Below are 20,110 nucleotides of genomic sequence, written 5' to 3'. Positions count from 1 at the left end.
GCCCCCTAGATAACGTTATCCTTCGATAACTTTAAATAACATGGTCAGAATAGCATTAAAGTTGGTCACTGTCATCACACCACCAGTGTGGTAAAGATAGAGGATTCCCTAGTGGTGAGACATAAAATATAACGGTGGGCTCAAAGGGGATGCTGAGTCAGGGTGAGGTGCGGACGAGGTGGCCGTTAGCAGTTTCTGGTGTCGGGGTGGTCGACGTTTCTGTTTCCCAGACGTAGCCTGGTGCCCCGGGCTGCCGGCCAGGCCGGAGCGGCGAGGAGCTGCGAGGGCCGAACGACGCTGCTTGCAGCTTTAATCTTTATTTTCATTTTATGCTTGTGAATTAGTTTTCACAAAAAAATCGAGTCTAAAATTGTAAATTGACCTTTGCCGGGGGTCATTGATTAATTTTATAATAAACCTATAGGTATTAGATTTAGCCTTATCAGGTGGCTTTGAAAAAGGAGGTATAATGATACAGAGGTCAGCTTTTTTTTTAAATTTTTTTTACAAAAAGTAAAAATTAGAAAAAGGAATTTCAGGTATAAAAGGAAATTTTGTACATGACTTCTAAATATTTTGACATTCTAGTCATTTTTTTCTTGGTGAGAAAGTTAAAGAGGTCACATTAAAGAACGGTAAAATATGAAACCTTTCATAAAGTATTTACATTTTAGATACCTTTTTTGTTAGATTTATAGAATTTTTTAGTTAAGGGTTAAGGTCATTTGGGTGTAGACTAAAATATGGTCAAAATGTGGGATAAATCTGTACTGAATGTGAGCGTTTGGGATCTGGATTCAGTTTCTAAAACAAAATCTGGCTTGACAACCATCGTAACATGTTTTAGACATGATGGAATAGCAGCCTTAGCCTTTTTCCATCGAATTCAAGCAAAGTACAAGGACTTGGTTGTGCACAAATGTAGATTTTTTTGTCAAAATGTCTCCAGAAAGCAAAAACTGCAGATAACATCAGACATTGTTGCATTAAATCTGACCATAGAATGTTATTTATTTATTTACCATTTTTAGGAGCCTGAGTTTGTTTGGCTACTCTCCACCCTGCAGAAAAATGCTAAATACTAAAACCAAATTACAGCAGAGTATGCATAAACATGGAGGATTTGGGTAACACGTCTCAGGTAAAGCACAACTTTACCATTTTCTGTTGAAGGTTTTCAGCTGTGCAAAGACTGAAAATCATCATTTTTAATAATTTAATTAGCAAAGTCACTTTTGCCAAAGATTTAGCTGCTTATCAGAAGGGAAACGGCTCTAATCCATGTGATTTATGACAGCAAGGGATGGCTCAGGCAGCCAGAGAGGGGTGTGTGTGTGTGTGTGTGTGTGTGTGTGTGTGTGTGTGTGTGTGTGTGTGTGTGTGTGTTTCACAGATAAAGGGTGCAGTCAGTGTTTCTGGCACGAGAACAGAGCAATGCTTCACAGGTCTTCACAGTAAAGGCCAGCATGGCTGACAGGCTGGTCAATAATCACAACCACACTGCTTCACTCACGGCCTAATGAGACCAATTAAACATGCCATCACAACACACACACACGACGATACAAATCCATATGTAGACCCATATATGTACTCACACAGTGTTTGCTCACCGTCGGCTAGTTCGGGTTTGTTTTGGAGTGTTTGTGCAGTTTGTCGGACAAACAGTCTGCTGCTCGTTCTGTTTGGTCAGGAGCTTTAATGAGTGTCGGATAGATAACCCACCATCTGATTTGACCACACACACACACACACACACACACACACACACACACACACACACACACACACACACACACACACACACACACACACACACACACACCTGTGTACAAAGCTGAAACACTCACTAGCTGAATCTTTGAATCTCAGTAACTTTATGGAATAATCCCGTTTTTATAGAAGGAGCACTTAGAACCCCCAGATGGTTTATTTTTGTCCATTGGGGGTTTGTTTTATACCTTAAGAGCAGCCAAATGAACTTTCACAGCTTCAGAATGAAATCATCTTCATATTTGATATGAAGTAGCAGTAGCTCCGGAGGAGGAGTGGGTTTTTGCTATAACCCCCTGTGCATTAAACTTTCCCCAAGGTAACCCCGGATGGATAAATAATTACCTAACAGGTTGTCCAATCAGAAGGTTGTACATTAAATCCCAGCTCCCAGCAGAGAATGCTGCTGTTGTGTCCTTGGGCAAGACGCTTAACCCACCTTGCCTGCTGGTGGGGGTCGGAGGAACCAGTGGCGCCTGTGCTCGGCAGCCTCGCGTCTGTCAGTGTGCCCCAGCGCAGCTGTGGCTACATCGTAGCTCCTCATCATTAGTGCATGAATGTGTGTGTGAATGGATGAATTAATGTCTGTGTTGTAAAGCACCTTGGGGAGCTCTACATCTCTAGAAGGTGCTATATCAAATACAAGCCATTCACCGTTTGACCATTTATTGAAGCCCATCATTCTTTTAGACAAAAACAACAATGCATCTAATTAGCGTGTCCTCATATAAACAACACTGAACCTGTTTAAAAACATGCTGCACTTGACATGTACAGTTCAGTGTAATTAGTGGAAATTACAGACAAAAATACAACACTGCTTTGTTACATTTGATTAAAAATATTTATCTCATCTGAACATATTTGTTTAATATTTAAGTGATCATATTTCCATCAACACCCAAAATGACTTCATTGCAGCACTTGTTCTGAAATGATCCTTTTTTATTTTTGCATTTTTCTTGTATTTTCTCTTTTGTATTTCTTTTAACCGCAGACAGGAAACGGACCATATATGGTCACTTAATTAGCCTTGAAACGTAAAAACAAATCCTAATTAAAAGCATGACAACTGTTTCAAAGAGAAAAAAAAGTTTGTTATCCTATGTTATATATGTTAACATATATGAACCCAGGTAGCAGTTTTTCTTTAGGACTGAGAGGAGATGCAGGAAGATAATAAACAGGCAGGACAGAAAAATAGTCAAATAAAAACAAGTTAGTTTTTGTACCTGGTGCTTGCAACAAACAGACACCATTGAAGGTCATCAGAAGTGAGGAACAGAAAATGAAATAATTATTTTAATGTTTAGAGCAGCAGGAACTCCGAGAGGCTGCAGGCGCATCAGTGAGTTTGCGGCCGCTGCGCAGGGGGAGGGGGGAGAGGGCTGAAGCAGGGGGAGGGGGGAGAGGGCTGAAGCAGAAACTATCGTTGTTAAAAGAAATGTGTTTAACTTTGAAAATGTGGACGCAATTTTAATTGTCAAAAACTCCAGAGAACCATTAGTTCATCTTGCTCAAATAGAAATTGAGGCCTGCCTCTAATACTGGCCCTCCTTCCAATAAAGGCCTGGAGCTTGATGAGCTTGAGACAAATACAGGCCCAGGCCTGTATTAGAGGACTTTACATACACACACACATATATATATATATATATATATATATATATATATATATATATATATATATATATATATATATATATTATATATATATATTTATTTGCAAAGGGCATTATTCTGCTAGCAGTTGCCGTAACAATCAGCAGCTTTTTTCAGCTGGCGGGCAGAGGCACATCTTGGACCCGTCTCAAGAGCATAGAGTCATGCCGCTAAGTTTAACTGCTAGGTCTATTTTTCACATGCTATGCTTCCAGAACACATCAAGCTCTGCAGTTCAGATCATGCAGGACAAGAAATCAAACACAGAAGCAGAGTAAAGCAATACGCAGCTAATATCTACTATACATTTGTTCACACCAGGCGTGCACCGGAGGATCTCGGAGGCGTTCCGGAAGCGTTTTGTCATGGTGCAATGCTAAAATTATGCCTCAGGTCCATTTGGACGTGTTCCAAAACACATGAAGGTAAATAGTTCAGATCAGGCCAGAGAGGAAGTTAAACATCGGAGTGAAAGTGTACAGCATCTGGCAAATTTTAAAATAAAAGACAAGTGCAGATTTCCATTTGAGTAACTATTAAAAATAAGTACATCTTTACCTGTTATGCCTCAGAGGCTGAGGCAAAAACAGAAAATTAACCACAGACCTTTTGGATTCATCTTTCTCCTTGATTGTTATACTGTAAACTGGTGAAATCATGCGGGATCTTACAATTCTCTTGTGATTTTGGCAAGTCGTCGGACCAGTTCATGGAATGCATTTGCATCCGCTATGCACCTGAAATGCAGAAAGCGATGCACCAGAAAACCAAGGGGGAAACTCTGCCTGCCAAAAGTGAAGCTACGTGACAAACATGGCAGTTTCCCCATCATCCACTAGGGCACAGGTGTCAAACTCCGGTCCTCGAGGACCACTATCCCACATGTTTTAGTGTTCTCCCTGTTTCAAAGCACCTAATTTCATTCAGCAGGTGATTGACAGGCTTCTTGAGAGCCTGATGAGCTGCTGCACAGGTAATCAACTGTGTTGGAACAGGGAAACAACAAAAATATGCAGGATATCGGCCCTCGAGGACCGGAGTTTGACACCTCTGCACTAGGGGGAACTGCCTACTGGGTCTCAATTCAAATGAGTCTATTAGTTAGACGCCGCATCCGATAAAAGCCTGGGTAAATCTCATGAAGTGCTAAAAAAAGTCACATTTTTATTTATTGGTATAAGTTGTATTTGCACAGTAGTTTACGCAGAGTTTACCTGCCATAACATTTCCATTTTAGAGCATTTTTACTGATTTTTGAAGAGTCACGGAACGTTGTGTCTATGATGATGTCAACACCAAAACTACCAAAACAAAGTAGACTCGCTTCTTACATCAGGAAGAATCAGTGTTTCCAGCTTTCTCCGTTCCTTCACAATCCGTTGTCAGTGTGAGAAGCTTTTCCGGTTCGCTCCTCGCTTTAGGATAGTGACGTCCCAAATAGGGACTGCATGACAAGTTTTTTTTAAGTCGACAGTCAAGCAATGAAAATCGAGTCGACGTTGACTTGTCGTTGATGACGTCATACACCTGAAGCGCGTTGGTTCGCTGCAGTTTTTGGCAATTAAAATTGCGTCCACATTTTCAAAGTTAAACACATTTCTTTTAAAAACGGTAGTTTCTGCTTCAGCCCTCTCCCCCCTCCCCCTGCTTTTGCCCTCTCCCCCCTCCCCCCACGCAGCGGCAGCAAACTCACTGATGCGCCTGCAGCCTCTCAGAGTTCCTGCTGCTCTAAACATTAAAATAATTATTTCATTTTCTGTTCCTCACTTCTGATTACCTTCAATGGTGTCTGTTTGTTGCAACCACCAGGTACAAAAACTAACTTGTTTTTATTTGACTATTTTTCTGTCCTGCCTGTTTATTATCTTCCTGCATCTCCTCTCAATCCTAAAGAGAAACTGCTACCTGGGTTCATATATATTCACCTCATGAGTTACCTTTGAACTGCAGTTCTAAAAGATCTACCGACCGCTAAAACAGCGGAGTGCTCGTCGGCCACATCAGTGATCGGTACGTCACCGAAGGACAAAACAGGTGATGCGCCCCGCTCCACAGCAGCGAAACGCATCAGGCACAAATAAAAGAATAAAAGACAGAAACCATAAAAGGAAATGAGCCGACATGAACGATCGCGTGTTAAATAAGTTTTTGAGGTGGCGATACCTGATTTGATAATGTTACTGTGGCCGTGCTCAGGACGCAGATGTCTGGAGCGCGTCAACGATCAGAGCTTTGCATGCGCAAGCTGGTTAAGGTTAGGATGGGGGTGAGGGGAAGGTTAAATTGGAAGAGGGTAAAGGTCACAATTTGGTTAAATGTCCGTTTTACCGCAGGCGTTAGATACAGACACTCTGGCACAGCGCGTCGCCTCCCGACGCTCAGGGTCTCGTCACCTGCTGTCTTTTCCGAGGACTGCATCTTGTCGGTCATTATCACGTGACAGCGACTAGTCGATGAAAGGCATGACAAGTCACTATAGCGAAGTCGACTAGTTGATACAACCCCTAGCCCCAAACCGACCTCCTAATTAATGGACTGTCTGCTTCACAATCATGTGACGTGTGACACACACAGGTGAAGATCAACTTTAGAGCCGTGATGTTTTCTCAACGTGCGCGAGGTTGTTCCCAAGCCCGCCCCATTAAATAACACAATTAACGTTTTAGGCATCAATGGCAGCGAATGAGTCAACTAAATAAATCTTGATCTAACTTGTCTGGAGCGACGACATTTTCTAACTTGGTCTATTATCCAAATGTAACATAGCTTTCATGACCTCGCTGATCCAGCACCGAACAGCAGGAACGGAACAAAGCTGTTAACTGTGAAATCATCCCAAATGGAAACATGATGGATACAAACCGGGATAATTATGGGCGCATTAGTCTTCCTAAGCTGTGTTGAGGCTTTGAGGAAGCCCTCTGAGTGCGTAATAAACTGTACTTTAGAGCAGGTAGTGACAGATTTAGAGCAAACAGCAATTCTGCTTCTTCATGTTTCAGGATGCATCAAATGTACAGAAAGAAACACACGTTTAAATCTAAATAGGGAGCAGAAAACACACACACACACACACACACACACACACACACACACACACACACACACACAGGTGAACAGAAAAAATGGGAGATTTGTTTTAAAAAACGTCAGCCTCATAAGACGTCCGTCGCTGATCCTCAAAAAAGGAGGAAAAAACCCTTCGTATGCATTTCATTTTCCTCCCGAGGGGATCCATTACGGCTCTGAGTGGATCCATTTCTTGCTCGGATTTCAGAACGAGGCGGTCCATTAGGATAGCTGCTGTGTCTTCTCTCGCCCCGCGTCTTCAGGGCCTCATTTTGGCTCGGGCTGTTGTGTCCATCACTCTGCCATTAAGGGCTTTCATATCCTGCTTTGCGTCCAACTGGGATCAGTTTCTTAAAATGGGGTTCCTCATCAGGGGCTGAAAAGAGGGAGGATTGTGCTGAGCTGTGACTCTCCATTTCCCCACCTCCTCTCTTCCTCTACTCTCAACATCAGTCTTCTCGGCTGGAGTCAGAGCCGCTGTCACTCATCTGAGCATTCACATGCCAACCAAAGGCCATTCAGGCTATAGAAAAGGCTTTTGTCTGCAGAATTTCTGATTTTCTCTGCAACAACGATATTGTTGCACAACTTTATAGGTTTGTTGGTAATAAAAGAGGAAATATGAGTGCTTAAAAACTTGTTCTGGAATTTGCTAAAGTTTTATTAAATAGTTATTGGAGAAATAAAAATAAATCCAGTTTCTTCAAGATACTGAAGTTGTCATAACGTGTAGGATCATCCTGCACATTAAAGTATATTCCTATTAGCAGGAGACATTATTGTAAAAAATCTGTCTCCTATCTGTTTTTTTATTAGTTCATTTAATTGTCAGCTCTGTAAAAATAAATTTATGCTTCCAACATTTTTTTTAGTTGCTGGTGAATGTTTTCCATCAGAAGGAGATAGATGTAGGAGACTATTTTCATGTTCAGCCTGCATGACCAATTATAAACAGAAATAATAATTAAAAAGGTTTTTTCAGTCTTCCACACCTTTAAAATATTTTAATAAGATTTTTAAATATTTGACATTTATTTTATAAGACGTGTTATAGAATTTTATTTGGTCAGAGAGAAAATATTTTATTTTATTATATCATCAAAAATGTGTCTACTGTAATTTTACAACTGAAAAAAGCAAAATGATTTAAAAATGTGACAGAAAATGACTTTTCGGAAGAATTATTTAAAAAAGATGTTACCTGCACCAAGATCCCCTCCCCCCCCCCCCCAGAAAGCATAATTAATATCTGACTGTGACACATTTATTTGATGGCCAGTTTTTTTAAAACCTTAAGGATTAATAATGTGCAGCAGAAAGAAATCCTCCTGAGTAAACCTCACTAAAGTGCACAGGAACATTAGATAACAGCAAATATTGCTCAGTATATGAGAGAGAGAGAGAGAGAGAGAGAGAGAGAGAGAGAGAGAGAGAGAGAGAGAGAGAGAGAGAGAGAGAGAGAGAGAGAGAGAGAGAGAGAGAGAGAGAGAGAGAGAGAGAGAGAGAGAGAGAGAGAGAGAGAGAGAGAGAGAGAGAGAGAGAGAGAGAGAGAGAGGACATGCTGGTCTCTTACCATAATGGTAGTAACAATAACGGTGCGGTTCTCCATGCCGGTAGTGTCGTTTGGAAGCAGCTGGGAGTCCTGGATCAGCACCAGTTTGTCTGCGTCGTTCCAGTAGCCGATCTGCAGGGAAAACGAAACGTCAGAATCTTCTCCGAAGTTTTCCGTGCACTAATGTTGTAATCAGGCACAAGCACAGTTTCCTTCAGAAGAATCATTTTTATTGAGTCACACAAGCGTTTAATGGAGCAGTTTTGGTTGACGGCACAGAGGAGAACCTTGTCCTTGAGGCACACACACACACACACACACTCACGCGCGCGCGCGCACACACACACACACACACACACACACACACGCACCCATACTCACTCACACCCACACACACACACACACACACTCATATGCATGAACACATGCGCGCGCACACACACACACACGCAAACACGTACATACACTCATGCACACTCACATGCACAGTGGCGGTTCTACATCGAATTACTCCCCGGGCGAGGCCCCCTTTGAGCGCCCCCCCCCCCCAACCCCCCACCACCACCACCACCACCACCACCACCACCCCACCTGCATGAACACACGCATGTTTTCTATAAACAGGCATGTTTTATTAGAACGACTATTGAACATTCATTTTTCTAAGTTGCACATATTTACATTAATTACTATGAAGTTGTCAGAATGTAAAGCACTACACATTATATACTGTATCAAAATATATAGAATCAAATATACAAAAACAAACAATAACTACATATTAAGAATATATGAACATAATAGATAATAAATATTCTAAATATTAAAAATATTTCACACATAACAAACTAAAGATAATCACTACAGCATTGCACTTAGAATAGAAAACACAAACTAAAATTAAAACCCAACCTTGATGCAAAGTCATCAATAATGTCATCATATGAAATCTGCTCCCCTACTGAGTGATTGATACTAATCAGAGCCAGGTTAGTGAGCCGCCCCTGAAACATAGGTGACCTCAGGTATGACTTGATCAAGTTTTGAAAAGCTCCTCTCAGCTGGAGCCACAGTGACTGGCAGAGCAGTCCAAAAGTCGGGGGAGATCTCCAATAGATCTTTATCATGATCCATAATATTTTAGAATTGCCTCTGAAATTGTAATTTAAACTGACATAACAAACTGTAGACTACCAAAAATGCCAACTTTTACAGAACAAATCATGTAAAAAATAATCCGTGCAGCCATCTGCAATAAATAACCAGGATAGTTAGTGGTGACTGGGCAGTTTTCTTCTGCTTGTAGAGTTGTTTTATTTATTATTATGAGAACATGATCAACATGTGTTTGTTGTTGTTCAGGCAGGCTTCAGCGAGCATTTAACAAATCCTAGTTTGAATCAGTAAAAAACGATTCAAGGACTTTTTTCGAACCATTTGAATATTTGTTTCAATATTTCAGCCCTATTAGCTCTGTTAGCAATTAGTTGACCGCATTTAACCGTTAAAATCCCAGTTAACTGGTTCAAAACATTGAAAACATGCATCATGAGAGCTACATACCTTTATCTTTCTCCTCTTTTTTCTTTTTTTCCCCCTGAATGGGGCACCTGGTGGTTTTAGCCTTTTTATGTTCATCTCTTCTGTTTGGCTCCTGACTCAGTAAGTTTCCTTTAGTCAGGACTAAACTATTTGACCTTGATGGGGGGTGACCACAAAATCGTTTTGTTTTTCCTTTTTTTATTCGGCCATTTCACACAATTCAGAGAAACCTGAAAGAATGATAGGCCTGTGTTTATGATATTATGAATGAAATATGGAAGAATGTTAAGATGTGATTGACTTTAGCCATGTTAATACAGTTGATTCAGCCCCTGCACGCTCATTTCATTTGGGAAAGACCCAGAGGTGAATTCCCCCGCCGCACCCCTCCCCTTCCTCTTCTTCATACACACACGGTGCACGTGAACGTTCTCAGTCAGCAGGAGCGCCTGCAGCTGCAGGGGGCGCCAACTTGCTGTTTCCAATCCAGACACTGTCATATGACAGATAATAGAAAACCTCGGTGCGGCGCAGATTTCCTTTTTTTTTTTTTTTTACTCCGCGCTTGTGCGCCCCTTTTGTGTCATGAAAAAATGCCGCCCCGGGCAACTGCCCTGTCTGCCCGTGCCTAAAACCGCTACTGCACATGCATGCACACACACACACACGCACGCACGCTCGCATGCACGCACACGCATGCTAGCATGCACACACACCTATATGCATGAACACACACTCACATGCATGAATACATGCACACACTCAAACGCATGCGAACACGTACATACACTCATGCTCACACATGCGAGCACACGCATGCTAGCATGCACACACACCTATATGCATGAACACACACTCACACGCATGCGAACACGTACATACACTCATGCTCACACATGCGAGCACACATGCACACTTACACACACATATAAATATGCACACTCACACACACACACACACACACACTCACACACACACACACACGCTCGCATGCACACTCACACACACACGCACACACACACACACACACACACACGCTCGCATGCACACACAGCAGGCATAATGTAATGAAATCTGCTCATAGTGAGAAATGTTCCAATTAAGTTATGAAACTCTTGGATGTTTTTGTAACAAGTTTCATAAAACTCAACACGACTGAGCTAGGCATCCATCCGACAGCTGCTGAGGGACATGTTTGTTATCGCTGGTTTATAAGACAGATTGATAATTAATCTCATGCATCTCTATCAATAAAATACAGCTGGGCATCCAGCTCCAGGTGTGTGTCCATATATCCAGCTTTAATCCACGACCATCATCCTCCACTGATCTGGGATGAAATAAGTCAGAAAACTTCATTTTAAACCAATATTTTGCTAAAATTAGTTATAATGTTATCAATTTTAATTTATTGTGTGATCATATAAGGACTCTAATATAATAAACTGAAATAAAATTTGCTCTTTCATCCTGCATTATTTTGAACAAGAAGTCTTCAACACAGAAATAGGCCCATAAAATACATATAAAAAACTTTTCTTTGATGAAATCTCATTTTTTATTGTTTTTTATATATTTTTTTATTCAAGTTGTTAATAAAAACAATCCAGGCTTCTCGCACCAAATTTAAGTCATTTTAAGCACTTTTAAGGTTAGTTGTTGCTTTTCTATGAAAGTCAATGTTATTGTTCTATTTCAAAACACTAAAAAAGCTGTAAAATTCAAGCATTTTTAAGGATTTCAAGCACCTGCAAACATTTAGAAATGTTGTATGAGTATTTTTAAAATATGCATTATATATATATATATATATATATATATATATATATATATATATATATATATATATATATATATATATATAACATTTAACCAATTCTGAAATCTCTCCACTGGTTGCCCGTGCAGTTCAGGATAAATTTCAAAATTATGCTTCTGACTTACAAATCCTTGAACCGTCAAGCTCCTCCATACCTGTGTGAACTTGTCCATTACTACAACCCGCCGCGTGCTCTCAGGTCTGAAGATAAGCTCCTCCTAGCTGTTCCGAATGCATGTTTAAAAAGCCGTGGAGAGAGGGCGTTCTCTGTCTGTGCACCCAAGCTGTGGAACGCATTACCACTGCTAGTGAGGCTAGCACCAACAGCTAGCATTTTTAAATCACGCCTGAAAACTCACTACTTCAACCTAGCGTATACCACATAATTATGACCATCACTTACATCTGCACTGTTTAAAAATGGACTTCACAATATCGACTTCCGTACTTTTGAGGTGTTTTTAAAAAAAATGTTTTTCTAATTTTTTATTCTCCCTGTGTCTTATTGATTTTCAGCTGTTAGTTTTCGGAATTTTGTTGTATTTCCTTTTTATTTTTTATCTGTGTTCGACATGTTTGTATATCGCCTGTTTAATTAACTAACATTTTTAGTGTACAGCGCCTTGTTTGGCTGTAATGCCTTGTGAATGCGCTTTATAAATAAAATTGGATTGGATTGGTTTGGATTTATATTTGTACTTTATTTTATTTAATATTATGTTAATATAAATTTCTATCTGGAAATATTAAAGTATTTGAATAAGACCCTAAATACGCAATACGAAGTGTTTATTGGGTTTATATTTAAACAGTTGCTCTATTTTTTTTATTTTGTAGTTATTTTTGTAACTTTAATTTTTAGCTTTACTGATTTTAAAATTGACTGCCATCACCGAAGCACAGAATGTGGAAATACAGTTACCCGAATTCCAGCAAATGCCCATTTTTGTCCTCAAACTTGTTTGAGTTAACCTGCAGGAGTACTTCGAGGTCAGAGTGGAGCTAGCCCAGGTCGGGATGGGGCCACGATTTTAGCATCTGGAGTCGGATGGATGGATGTGTGTAGAACAGGTTGGGCGACACCTGATTTAATAGTAAAAAGCCAATATCGGCACAGCAATATTGTATCAGCCTGATATACGGATGTTGCAGAGTACACAAGGTTTGACAGCAGCTGTAAACAGCCATAAGTCAGAGCAGACGTGGTGAGGATGAGGAGTGCGGACACCTCTGGGGTGCCGGGTCATCTAGATGATTGAGGGACATGGAGAATGTGGGAGAGAGGCTTTGACCCTGCACACACACACACACACACACGCACGCACGCACGCATGCACGCGCGCGCGGCCCTTGCTGTGGTGCTGAAGGACAGGCCAAAGCAGCTTTTGATTGATGGAGAATCCTCTCCTCGTGCTTCCTCCTCCACCACCTTGATTGCTTTCTGTTTCACTTCATCCTCCCTTCATCACTCTCTCAAGTACTCTCCTGCTCCCTCTTTTTCCCTCAATTCCTCCAACACACATCCATCTTCGCATAAAGCCGGAGATGCGGTCTGAGGCTGAAGCTGTTTTTCTTTACAGCCTACTTATGATAATAGAAAATGGCAGATCATAAATTATATCTTATGAACCCAGAAATCCTTCATCCAACCGCAGGCTGCACGGATCTCCAATCCGATCAGGATGTGCAGAAAGGAATGCAGCGAGGGAGAGGACGTTGGAGAATAAATGTTAACTCTTAAGTGCTGAAAAACAGTAAAAATCTATACATGACAGCACTTGTTGCTTTCTGTCATAGAAACTAATTAGATACAAGAGAAAGTCAATTTCGACGTCTAGGAGTTTGTTGAATAATTTGATCAATCTTTTTATGATGTTCCCACTAAACCCTGATTTTTATCTTTATTTTCAGAAAGTCTAAACAGGTAAATTAAACCAAACCCCATCAGGTCGTATTTATGCTTCACGTTCTTTTCCTACCAAAATGATAAATGAGCTAGCTTGTTGTGCGTTTGTTTGGAACCATCGTTTAAAAATCTTTGACCTCTCAAAGAGACAATGTGTATTTTTACCATTAATTTCTGGAAATATTCATCAAAATGTTGTTGAAAATGAGTGAAAAGATGCCCAGTTGTTGAAAAATACTGTTGGCTTTATATCATATAGCCTTAAAAATCAGGTCTAAAATACATGGGAGCAGGTCTAAGTCTCTGGGCGACGCCATATTAGATGCCATGTTTCCTTCTACGAGAGCCCGTGAGGACAAAATGCATTTACTGATTTGTAAGAAATGGTTACAAAACTTTCAGCATTAATAAACGTTGTTGTTTTACACATTTACCTCTTTACCTGTTGCCAGTGATGTAAGGGAATCTGATGTGTGTGTTATGTTGCTAAAGTTTGTACTCCCCAGGACTTTTTGACTCCAATGGGCAACCGCTGGTAAGGTCTTACTCCGACTCTTTTATTATCACCAGCTGGTGTTCATACATGTTTTCTAAAGGGGTTCTTTAAGAGCTTTTACTGTTCATTAAGCCTCTACAACATAGTACATCCTGGAATGTAACGCTTGTTCTCCAATATTCTCCTGCATTGTTTTTCTCTCGTCCTTTAGCTTTAGCAGTAATGCTGGCTAGAGATGGCTGTAGCTTGGGCTAGCATTAGCAGTAGCATTGGCTAGTATTTGCACTAGCTTGAGCTAGCATTGTGCTGATGTTAGCATTACGGCCAACAACATTTAGACATTGCCAATGTTAAATCAGTTTGGGGCATGCTAATTTAAATGGGGTGTACCTAAAGTTGGCGCGTTAAAGCTGCAATAGCAAATCAGGAAAACACATTAGCTTAAAACATGTTTTCAGGCCTATGTAGGGATGTAATGAGCTGACTCTGGCTGTGCAAAACAGTTTTTAACTTTAAAACTGAACTAATTTTTTTAGCTAACAGTATCCATGTCTTACCCTTCTGGGTCCATTATTCTTCAGTTCAAACACGTCCATCGTGTAGTTGACCCTGCGGCCATAGTGATCAAACTGGACATTACCTGTTAATCCCTGCAACCGGACCTGCACGCAGAGGTAACACACAGCGCAAATTAGCATGCACACATGATGATGTCACACAGTAGAAAAACTGCTATCACCATCGAGCTCAAGAGAAACCAGAAAGAAGTATGCATGGGATCAAATGTAATACGTTTTTTTTTCTAGTCGACTTAAACTGAAGAAATGACAGTTTTTCCAGCTGAAGATCCCTGTTGGAGCCATTTCCTGCCAGAAAAACCTCTTTAGTTTCACCATGATTCATTTGTTTACTCAACATTCATAGAGTTCCTCACTTTGGGAATTCCACATGTAAGAATCTATTGGATCACAGTCTGAACTCTGGTGACGACCCCCCCCCCCCTTTTAATTAATGCAGGAACCACATCCCCAGATGTTCTGTAGCTTGTTTGAGATCTTGCACCCTCTTGCTAGAATGTGATGTTTGCAACTGACTACTCAGTCCGGTAAAACCCCAAACTGCCCATTCACCTATCCATTGTCTTCCGCTTATCTGGGGTAGGGCCCTGACTTCCCTCTTCCCAGCCACTTGGGCCAGCTCCTCCGGGGGGATCCCAAGGCGTTCCCTGGCCAGCCAAGAGACATAGTCCCTCCAGCATATCCTGGGTCTTCCCCCAGTTGGACATGACTAGAAAACCTCACCAGAGAGGCATCTAGGAGACATCCTGACCAGATGCCAGCGCCACATCAAATGGCTTCTCTTGATGTGTAGGAGCAGCGGGTCTACTCCGAGCTCCTCCCGGATGACAAAGCTGTTCACCTTATCTCTAAGGGCGAGCCCAGGCACCCAGCGAATCTCATTCTTTCAGAACCCAGATGAGGGTTCTGGTAAATGCAGAGGGTCACCTTTCAACTCAGCTCTCCTGAACTGGATGTTTTAAAACACAGTCATAATTTGGATCCCATGAAAGGACAGGTAAAAATGTCCTCATGTAGTGGCAAGAAACATTTCACAAAATGACATAAATGTGTTTCTTAACCAGCTAAAGTTCTGGACCATGCAAACATCCTTGAACCTTATCAATATCTTCTGTTTTTTGATAAGGGAACAAAAACCCTCATGTGAGTGCAAGAATCAGAAATCAAGACCTCATCCTCCTGTTTCAAGGTCAGATCCAGTATTGCTCTTGCCTGTTTGAGGGTACGCTCCATGTCGATGCCCTGGTTCCATGGGGCAGCGGGGTTCGCCAGGCAGTCCCCGGCATTGCCTCGTCTGGAGAGGTCCACCTTCTGTCTGCGTAGGTTCCTGAAGGCCTCTGCCATCACCATCACGCCGTCGTACGTCAGCGCCGAGGTGTACTGGGAAAGGAGATCAGAGACAAGGATGTGCCGTGTAAGGACTCAGCTGGATTCTGTTCCTGCCTGAACACTTCATTAAGAATTATTGTTCAGCTCGGGTCCATTAGAGTTTTAAAAACGAGACAAAGCTCAGCAGGCAGAAAGAAGAAGCATGCGATTTGTAAATTATAGTCCCTGCAACCCGCTCTGTCTGTACTGCACTGCCGGGACCCAAACTGGGAGAAGAAGGTATGAGACCAATTAAATGTTGATTTAGCCAGAGAGGTGCAGTGTTGTACTGGTCAGGTCTTTTTAGAAACAATCTGCCTCTGAGAGCATGCAGAGTTCCTGCAGGGCCGAGCAGTTCAGCGCATCAGCCCGCACCGTTACGGAGGGACAGCAGCTCATTATTTTCTGGAAACAGAAATAATCAGTAGCAGAGGAAGAGAAGAGAAGATCCCCTCAAGTGTAAGCCTCCCAATTTACCCAAATTTATCTTTGACCCAAAGCCTTTTGTGTTGCTTCTGATTGTCTGGCCCACAACAATCCCGCTCGTCCTTCTCTGGAGTTGTTCAATTTCCCTAAAACTCACCTCTGGCTCGCCAGAAAGCTAATGGAGTGAATGACGAAGATGCAGAAAGAGAAAGGAGGTGTGTTGGGGGAGTTAGAATGGGGAGAAGACAGTTTTGTCCAGCCAGGAGACAGCCTGGCGTTAATTATCCCAGATAGCGGGAGTTTATTAACTTTGCCTGTGGCCGGGGGTGAATCCTATTCATTAGCCTGCTGCTCGCCTGAATGTTATGGCTTTCAGAGGCTTTCCTGTTGCTTCTGGCAAGCTGTTCAAAGCAACACACACACACACACACACACACACACACACACGCACTCGCGCACACACACACACACACACACACACACTCGATTTGTAAGGTAGACTCACTAACGGACAGAACCTAATTTCTACATCTTCACAGCTTCATCTCTAATTTATCAGAAATATGTTTCAAAAACATAAATGTAGGAAGTTTAATTAATTCAGTTTGGGCAGATTTGCTGCTGCTTTGTCATTCAACTCTTTAACCTCCATGCCAATTAAAAAAAAGAAGCCGCAAATATTCAAAATGTTTGCATTTCTTTAAATGATCTGGGGCAAAAATCATAAAATTGTTATACAAATACGTAATTTTTTTTTGTTTAGGGTTCCTTTTGGCACTTTTCCCCACTTTGTAGAGTTAACTGTCAAGTTTTGTAAAAATAAATGTGTACTTTCTGTATTACATTACAATTTCAATCAGGTGTAGTTGCGATTTCCTTTACAATCGTTGAACCAGGAAACACATTTTATTAAATAAATAACAGTTTTATTTAGTTGACTCAAAATAGATGGAAACTAAATTAAATGAATGAAAAAATCCTAAGTAAAAAATCCTGCATCAGAGAGAAGAAATTATTTCAAAACCTCATAGTTAAAATTAGTTTAAAGACTAAGTTCACTGAGAAAAGTTTTTTTTTTTTGTTATTTTGGAAAATACGATCGGCCACTCTGAGTTTAACAGCAGATAAACCGTGAAAATACCCTACTCCTATTAGCCACTGATAGAAAACAAACGTGGAAACTCACAGATTAGAAAATCCTGTCAGATCCACGTCACACTGAAAATTAACATTCATGGACTCACCCATCTCGACTCATGATGGGGAAGGCTGGTTTTTGTTAAGCGTCCAGGAGAATGCAAGTAGAAGTAGAAGCAAACTGTTAGCATTAGCAACTCCACCACACAGCAGACATCCTCCAGGCTTGTGTTATTTGTGGAGATTAAACATCAACATTGCAGAGCAAACAGAGTAAATGGTAGAGCTGCGCTGCTGTTAGACAATCAGAGACAAGATGTCCAACTATCAGGAAAAATGCTGTCTTCTGCTCTGGTTCACTTCTAGCACCAGAAACAGGAGTGCCAGAGCTTTTTCCACACAAAGATCCATTCACAAGGCATTCATTTATACCACAGACCACTACATGTGTTTAAAAAATGAGAGAACTTTAAAACGGATTTGAGTAAATGTATTTATTGACCATTGACCCTCCACCTTTCACATCGACGTATTCATAGGTTTAAGTTTTTAAGGTAAAAACAGGGACCTGTACTTGTGCTTAAAAAAGCTACAATGTCTGACATCATCCTGTCATGTTCCCATCTCACCGACGAGCCTCGTTACCCCACCATCTGTTTGTAACTGGAACTTTAAAACAGAGAGCTACCTTTCAATGTTAGTAAACATGCCAGAGAAGGCCTAACTCACCCTGGTGTTAATATATTAGCGGAGCACCAAGTCGCCTGTGATTCAGGCTCTGGACGACTTAGGGGGGAGCAGAGTCATTTAGGCTGAGTGGATTTCCAGGAGAGCCATTTATCAGGAAATGTGGGGAGCATAAAGACACATACACACCCACACACCCACACACCCACACACACACACACACACACACACACATTCTTGTATTTGTTACCTTCTTCGGACTCCAGTAAAATACCTACCTTCTAAGGACCCCATTTTCTATTCAATTTAGAGAGATAGAAATAGCATTTCTTAAAGTTAAAAAAAGGAGAAAAAATTTGCATTACTCTGAAATAAAAAAAATTATTTATATTTTCAATTTTCTGATATTTTAAATATATTTGTTAGGTTCAGTTCAGAGGTAGAAGGTCCAATCAGTCTACATGAAATTTACATGAAAGTAGGGGCCAATAACATGTAAGTGCACACCAACTTTCAGCCTGATAGCCCATTCCTAAGGTGGTGAAATCAGGTCACAAAGGTCACCGGGCAAAGGTGTACTTAAAGGCAGATTTCAGATGACAGCTTTAGGGACTTATAACTCAGCCTCTGAACATCCTAGCGAGGTCAGGTCTGTTTTGTTATAATCTACGTAATGGTTTGTATCCTCTAAAAAAAGGAATGGAGTCGAACGAATGTTTGGTTCGTAAATGGCACTCAGAATTATTTTGTCCGAACCACGATTTTACTATTATTCTTGGTCCAGTTCAGGGCCAGAATGTCTGATAAGTCAGAACTTTTACATGAAAGTAGAGACCAATGAGTTATAAATGCATACCAACCTTCATGATGATAGCCCCATTTAAAAGGTGGTGAAATCAGGTCACAAAGGTCACCAGGCCATGTGTTACTTAAAGGCCAATTTCAGATTACACCTTTAGGGGCTTATAGCTCAGGCTCTGAACATCCTAGATAGGTCAGGTATGTTTTGTTATACTCCAAATAATGGTCTGCTATTTATACAAATGGAATCGAGTCATTACCATGTATGGTTTTAAAATGACACCCACAATTATGTCTTCCGATGCATACTTTTACTATTATTCTGGGTTCAGTTCAGGGCGGGAATGAATGGTCTGGAATTTTACAGGGAAGTAGGGGCTGATGAGTTGTAAATGCATACCAAGTTTCAGCTTGATATCACCTTTTTAAGGAGGTCAAGTTAGGTCCCAGAGATCACCGGGCAAAGTGGTACTTTAAGGGCTATTTAATGTTAAACATTTGTGGGCTTATAACTCAAGCTCTGAACATCCTAGAGAGGTCAGGTATGTTTTGTTATACTCCAAATATACAAAAGGAATGGAGTCATAAGGATGTATAGCTTTTAAGTGGCAGCTGTACTAAAGTGGTTGTATAGCCAAATTTCACTTTATTTTGGGTCCAGCTCTGTGATACAAGGTCCAATCAGGCTGAAATTGTACAGGAAGGTAGGGTCCAATAAGATATACGTGCATACCTACTTTCAGCCTGATAACACCTTGCTAAGATGGTCAAGTTCAATTCAATTCAAGTTTATTTATATAGCGCCAAATCACGACAAGAGTTGTCTCAAGGCACTTCACATAATAAACATTCCAATTCAGGTGAGTTCATTAAGCCAATCAGAAATAATGTTTCATATATAAGGAACCCAGCAAATTGCATCAAGTCACTGACTAGTGTCTGTGACTATACAGCAATCCTCATACTAAGCAAGCATAAAGCGACAGTGGAGAGGAAAACTCCCTTTTAACAGGAAGAAATCTCCAGAGAATCCTGGCTCAGTATAAGCAGCCATCCTCCACGACTCACTGGGTCAAGTGAGGTCACAAATGTCACCGGGCCATGTGTTACTTAAAGGCCAATTTCAGATTACACCTTTGTGGGCCTATATCTCAGGCTATGAACATCAGAGAGAGGTCAGTCTGTTTTGTTAGACTTTAAACCATAGCCTCTATCATCCACAAAAGGAATTGAGTCATTACCTTGTATGGTTTTTAAATGGCACCCAGAATTATGTGTTCAGACACACATCTTT

The 20,110-nt window shown here is 41.0% G+C and overlaps 1 protein-coding gene across 5 annotated transcripts in view; it reads right to left on the bottom strand.

The window, feature by feature from the left end:
* Positions 1 to 20,110, bottom strand: part of gria4b (glutamate receptor, ionotropic, AMPA 4b) — a 248,566-nt gene that overhangs the window by 63,286 nt on the left and 165,170 nt on the right. For 4 of the 5 annotated variants that reach the window (XM_070555454.1, XM_070555453.1, XM_054731031.2 and 1 more), the window contains exons 7-9: positions 15,610 to 15,777; positions 14,377 to 14,481; positions 8,078 to 8,188 (exon numbers count right to left, since the gene is read on the bottom strand). In XM_070555454.1, coding sequence (XP_070411555.1) covers positions 8,078 to 8,188; positions 14,377 to 14,481; positions 15,610 to 15,777 — 384 coding nt within the window. Of the gene's footprint in view, positions 1 to 6,639; positions 6,881 to 8,077; positions 8,189 to 14,376; positions 14,482 to 15,609; positions 15,778 to 20,110 lie in introns of those variants that run through there. The other variant, XM_054731032.2, reaches the window with a different exon arrangement.

Source organism: Nothobranchius furzeri, chromosome 10 (assembly GCF_043380555.1).
Source record: "Nothobranchius furzeri strain GRZ-AD chromosome 10, NfurGRZ-RIMD1, whole genome shotgun sequence".
Taxonomy (NCBI): Eukaryota; Metazoa; Chordata; class Actinopteri; order Cyprinodontiformes; family Nothobranchiidae; genus Nothobranchius; species Nothobranchius furzeri.
The sequence above is the reverse complement of the archived record's forward strand: the minus strand, read 5'-3'. Positions and strand labels throughout refer to the sequence as shown.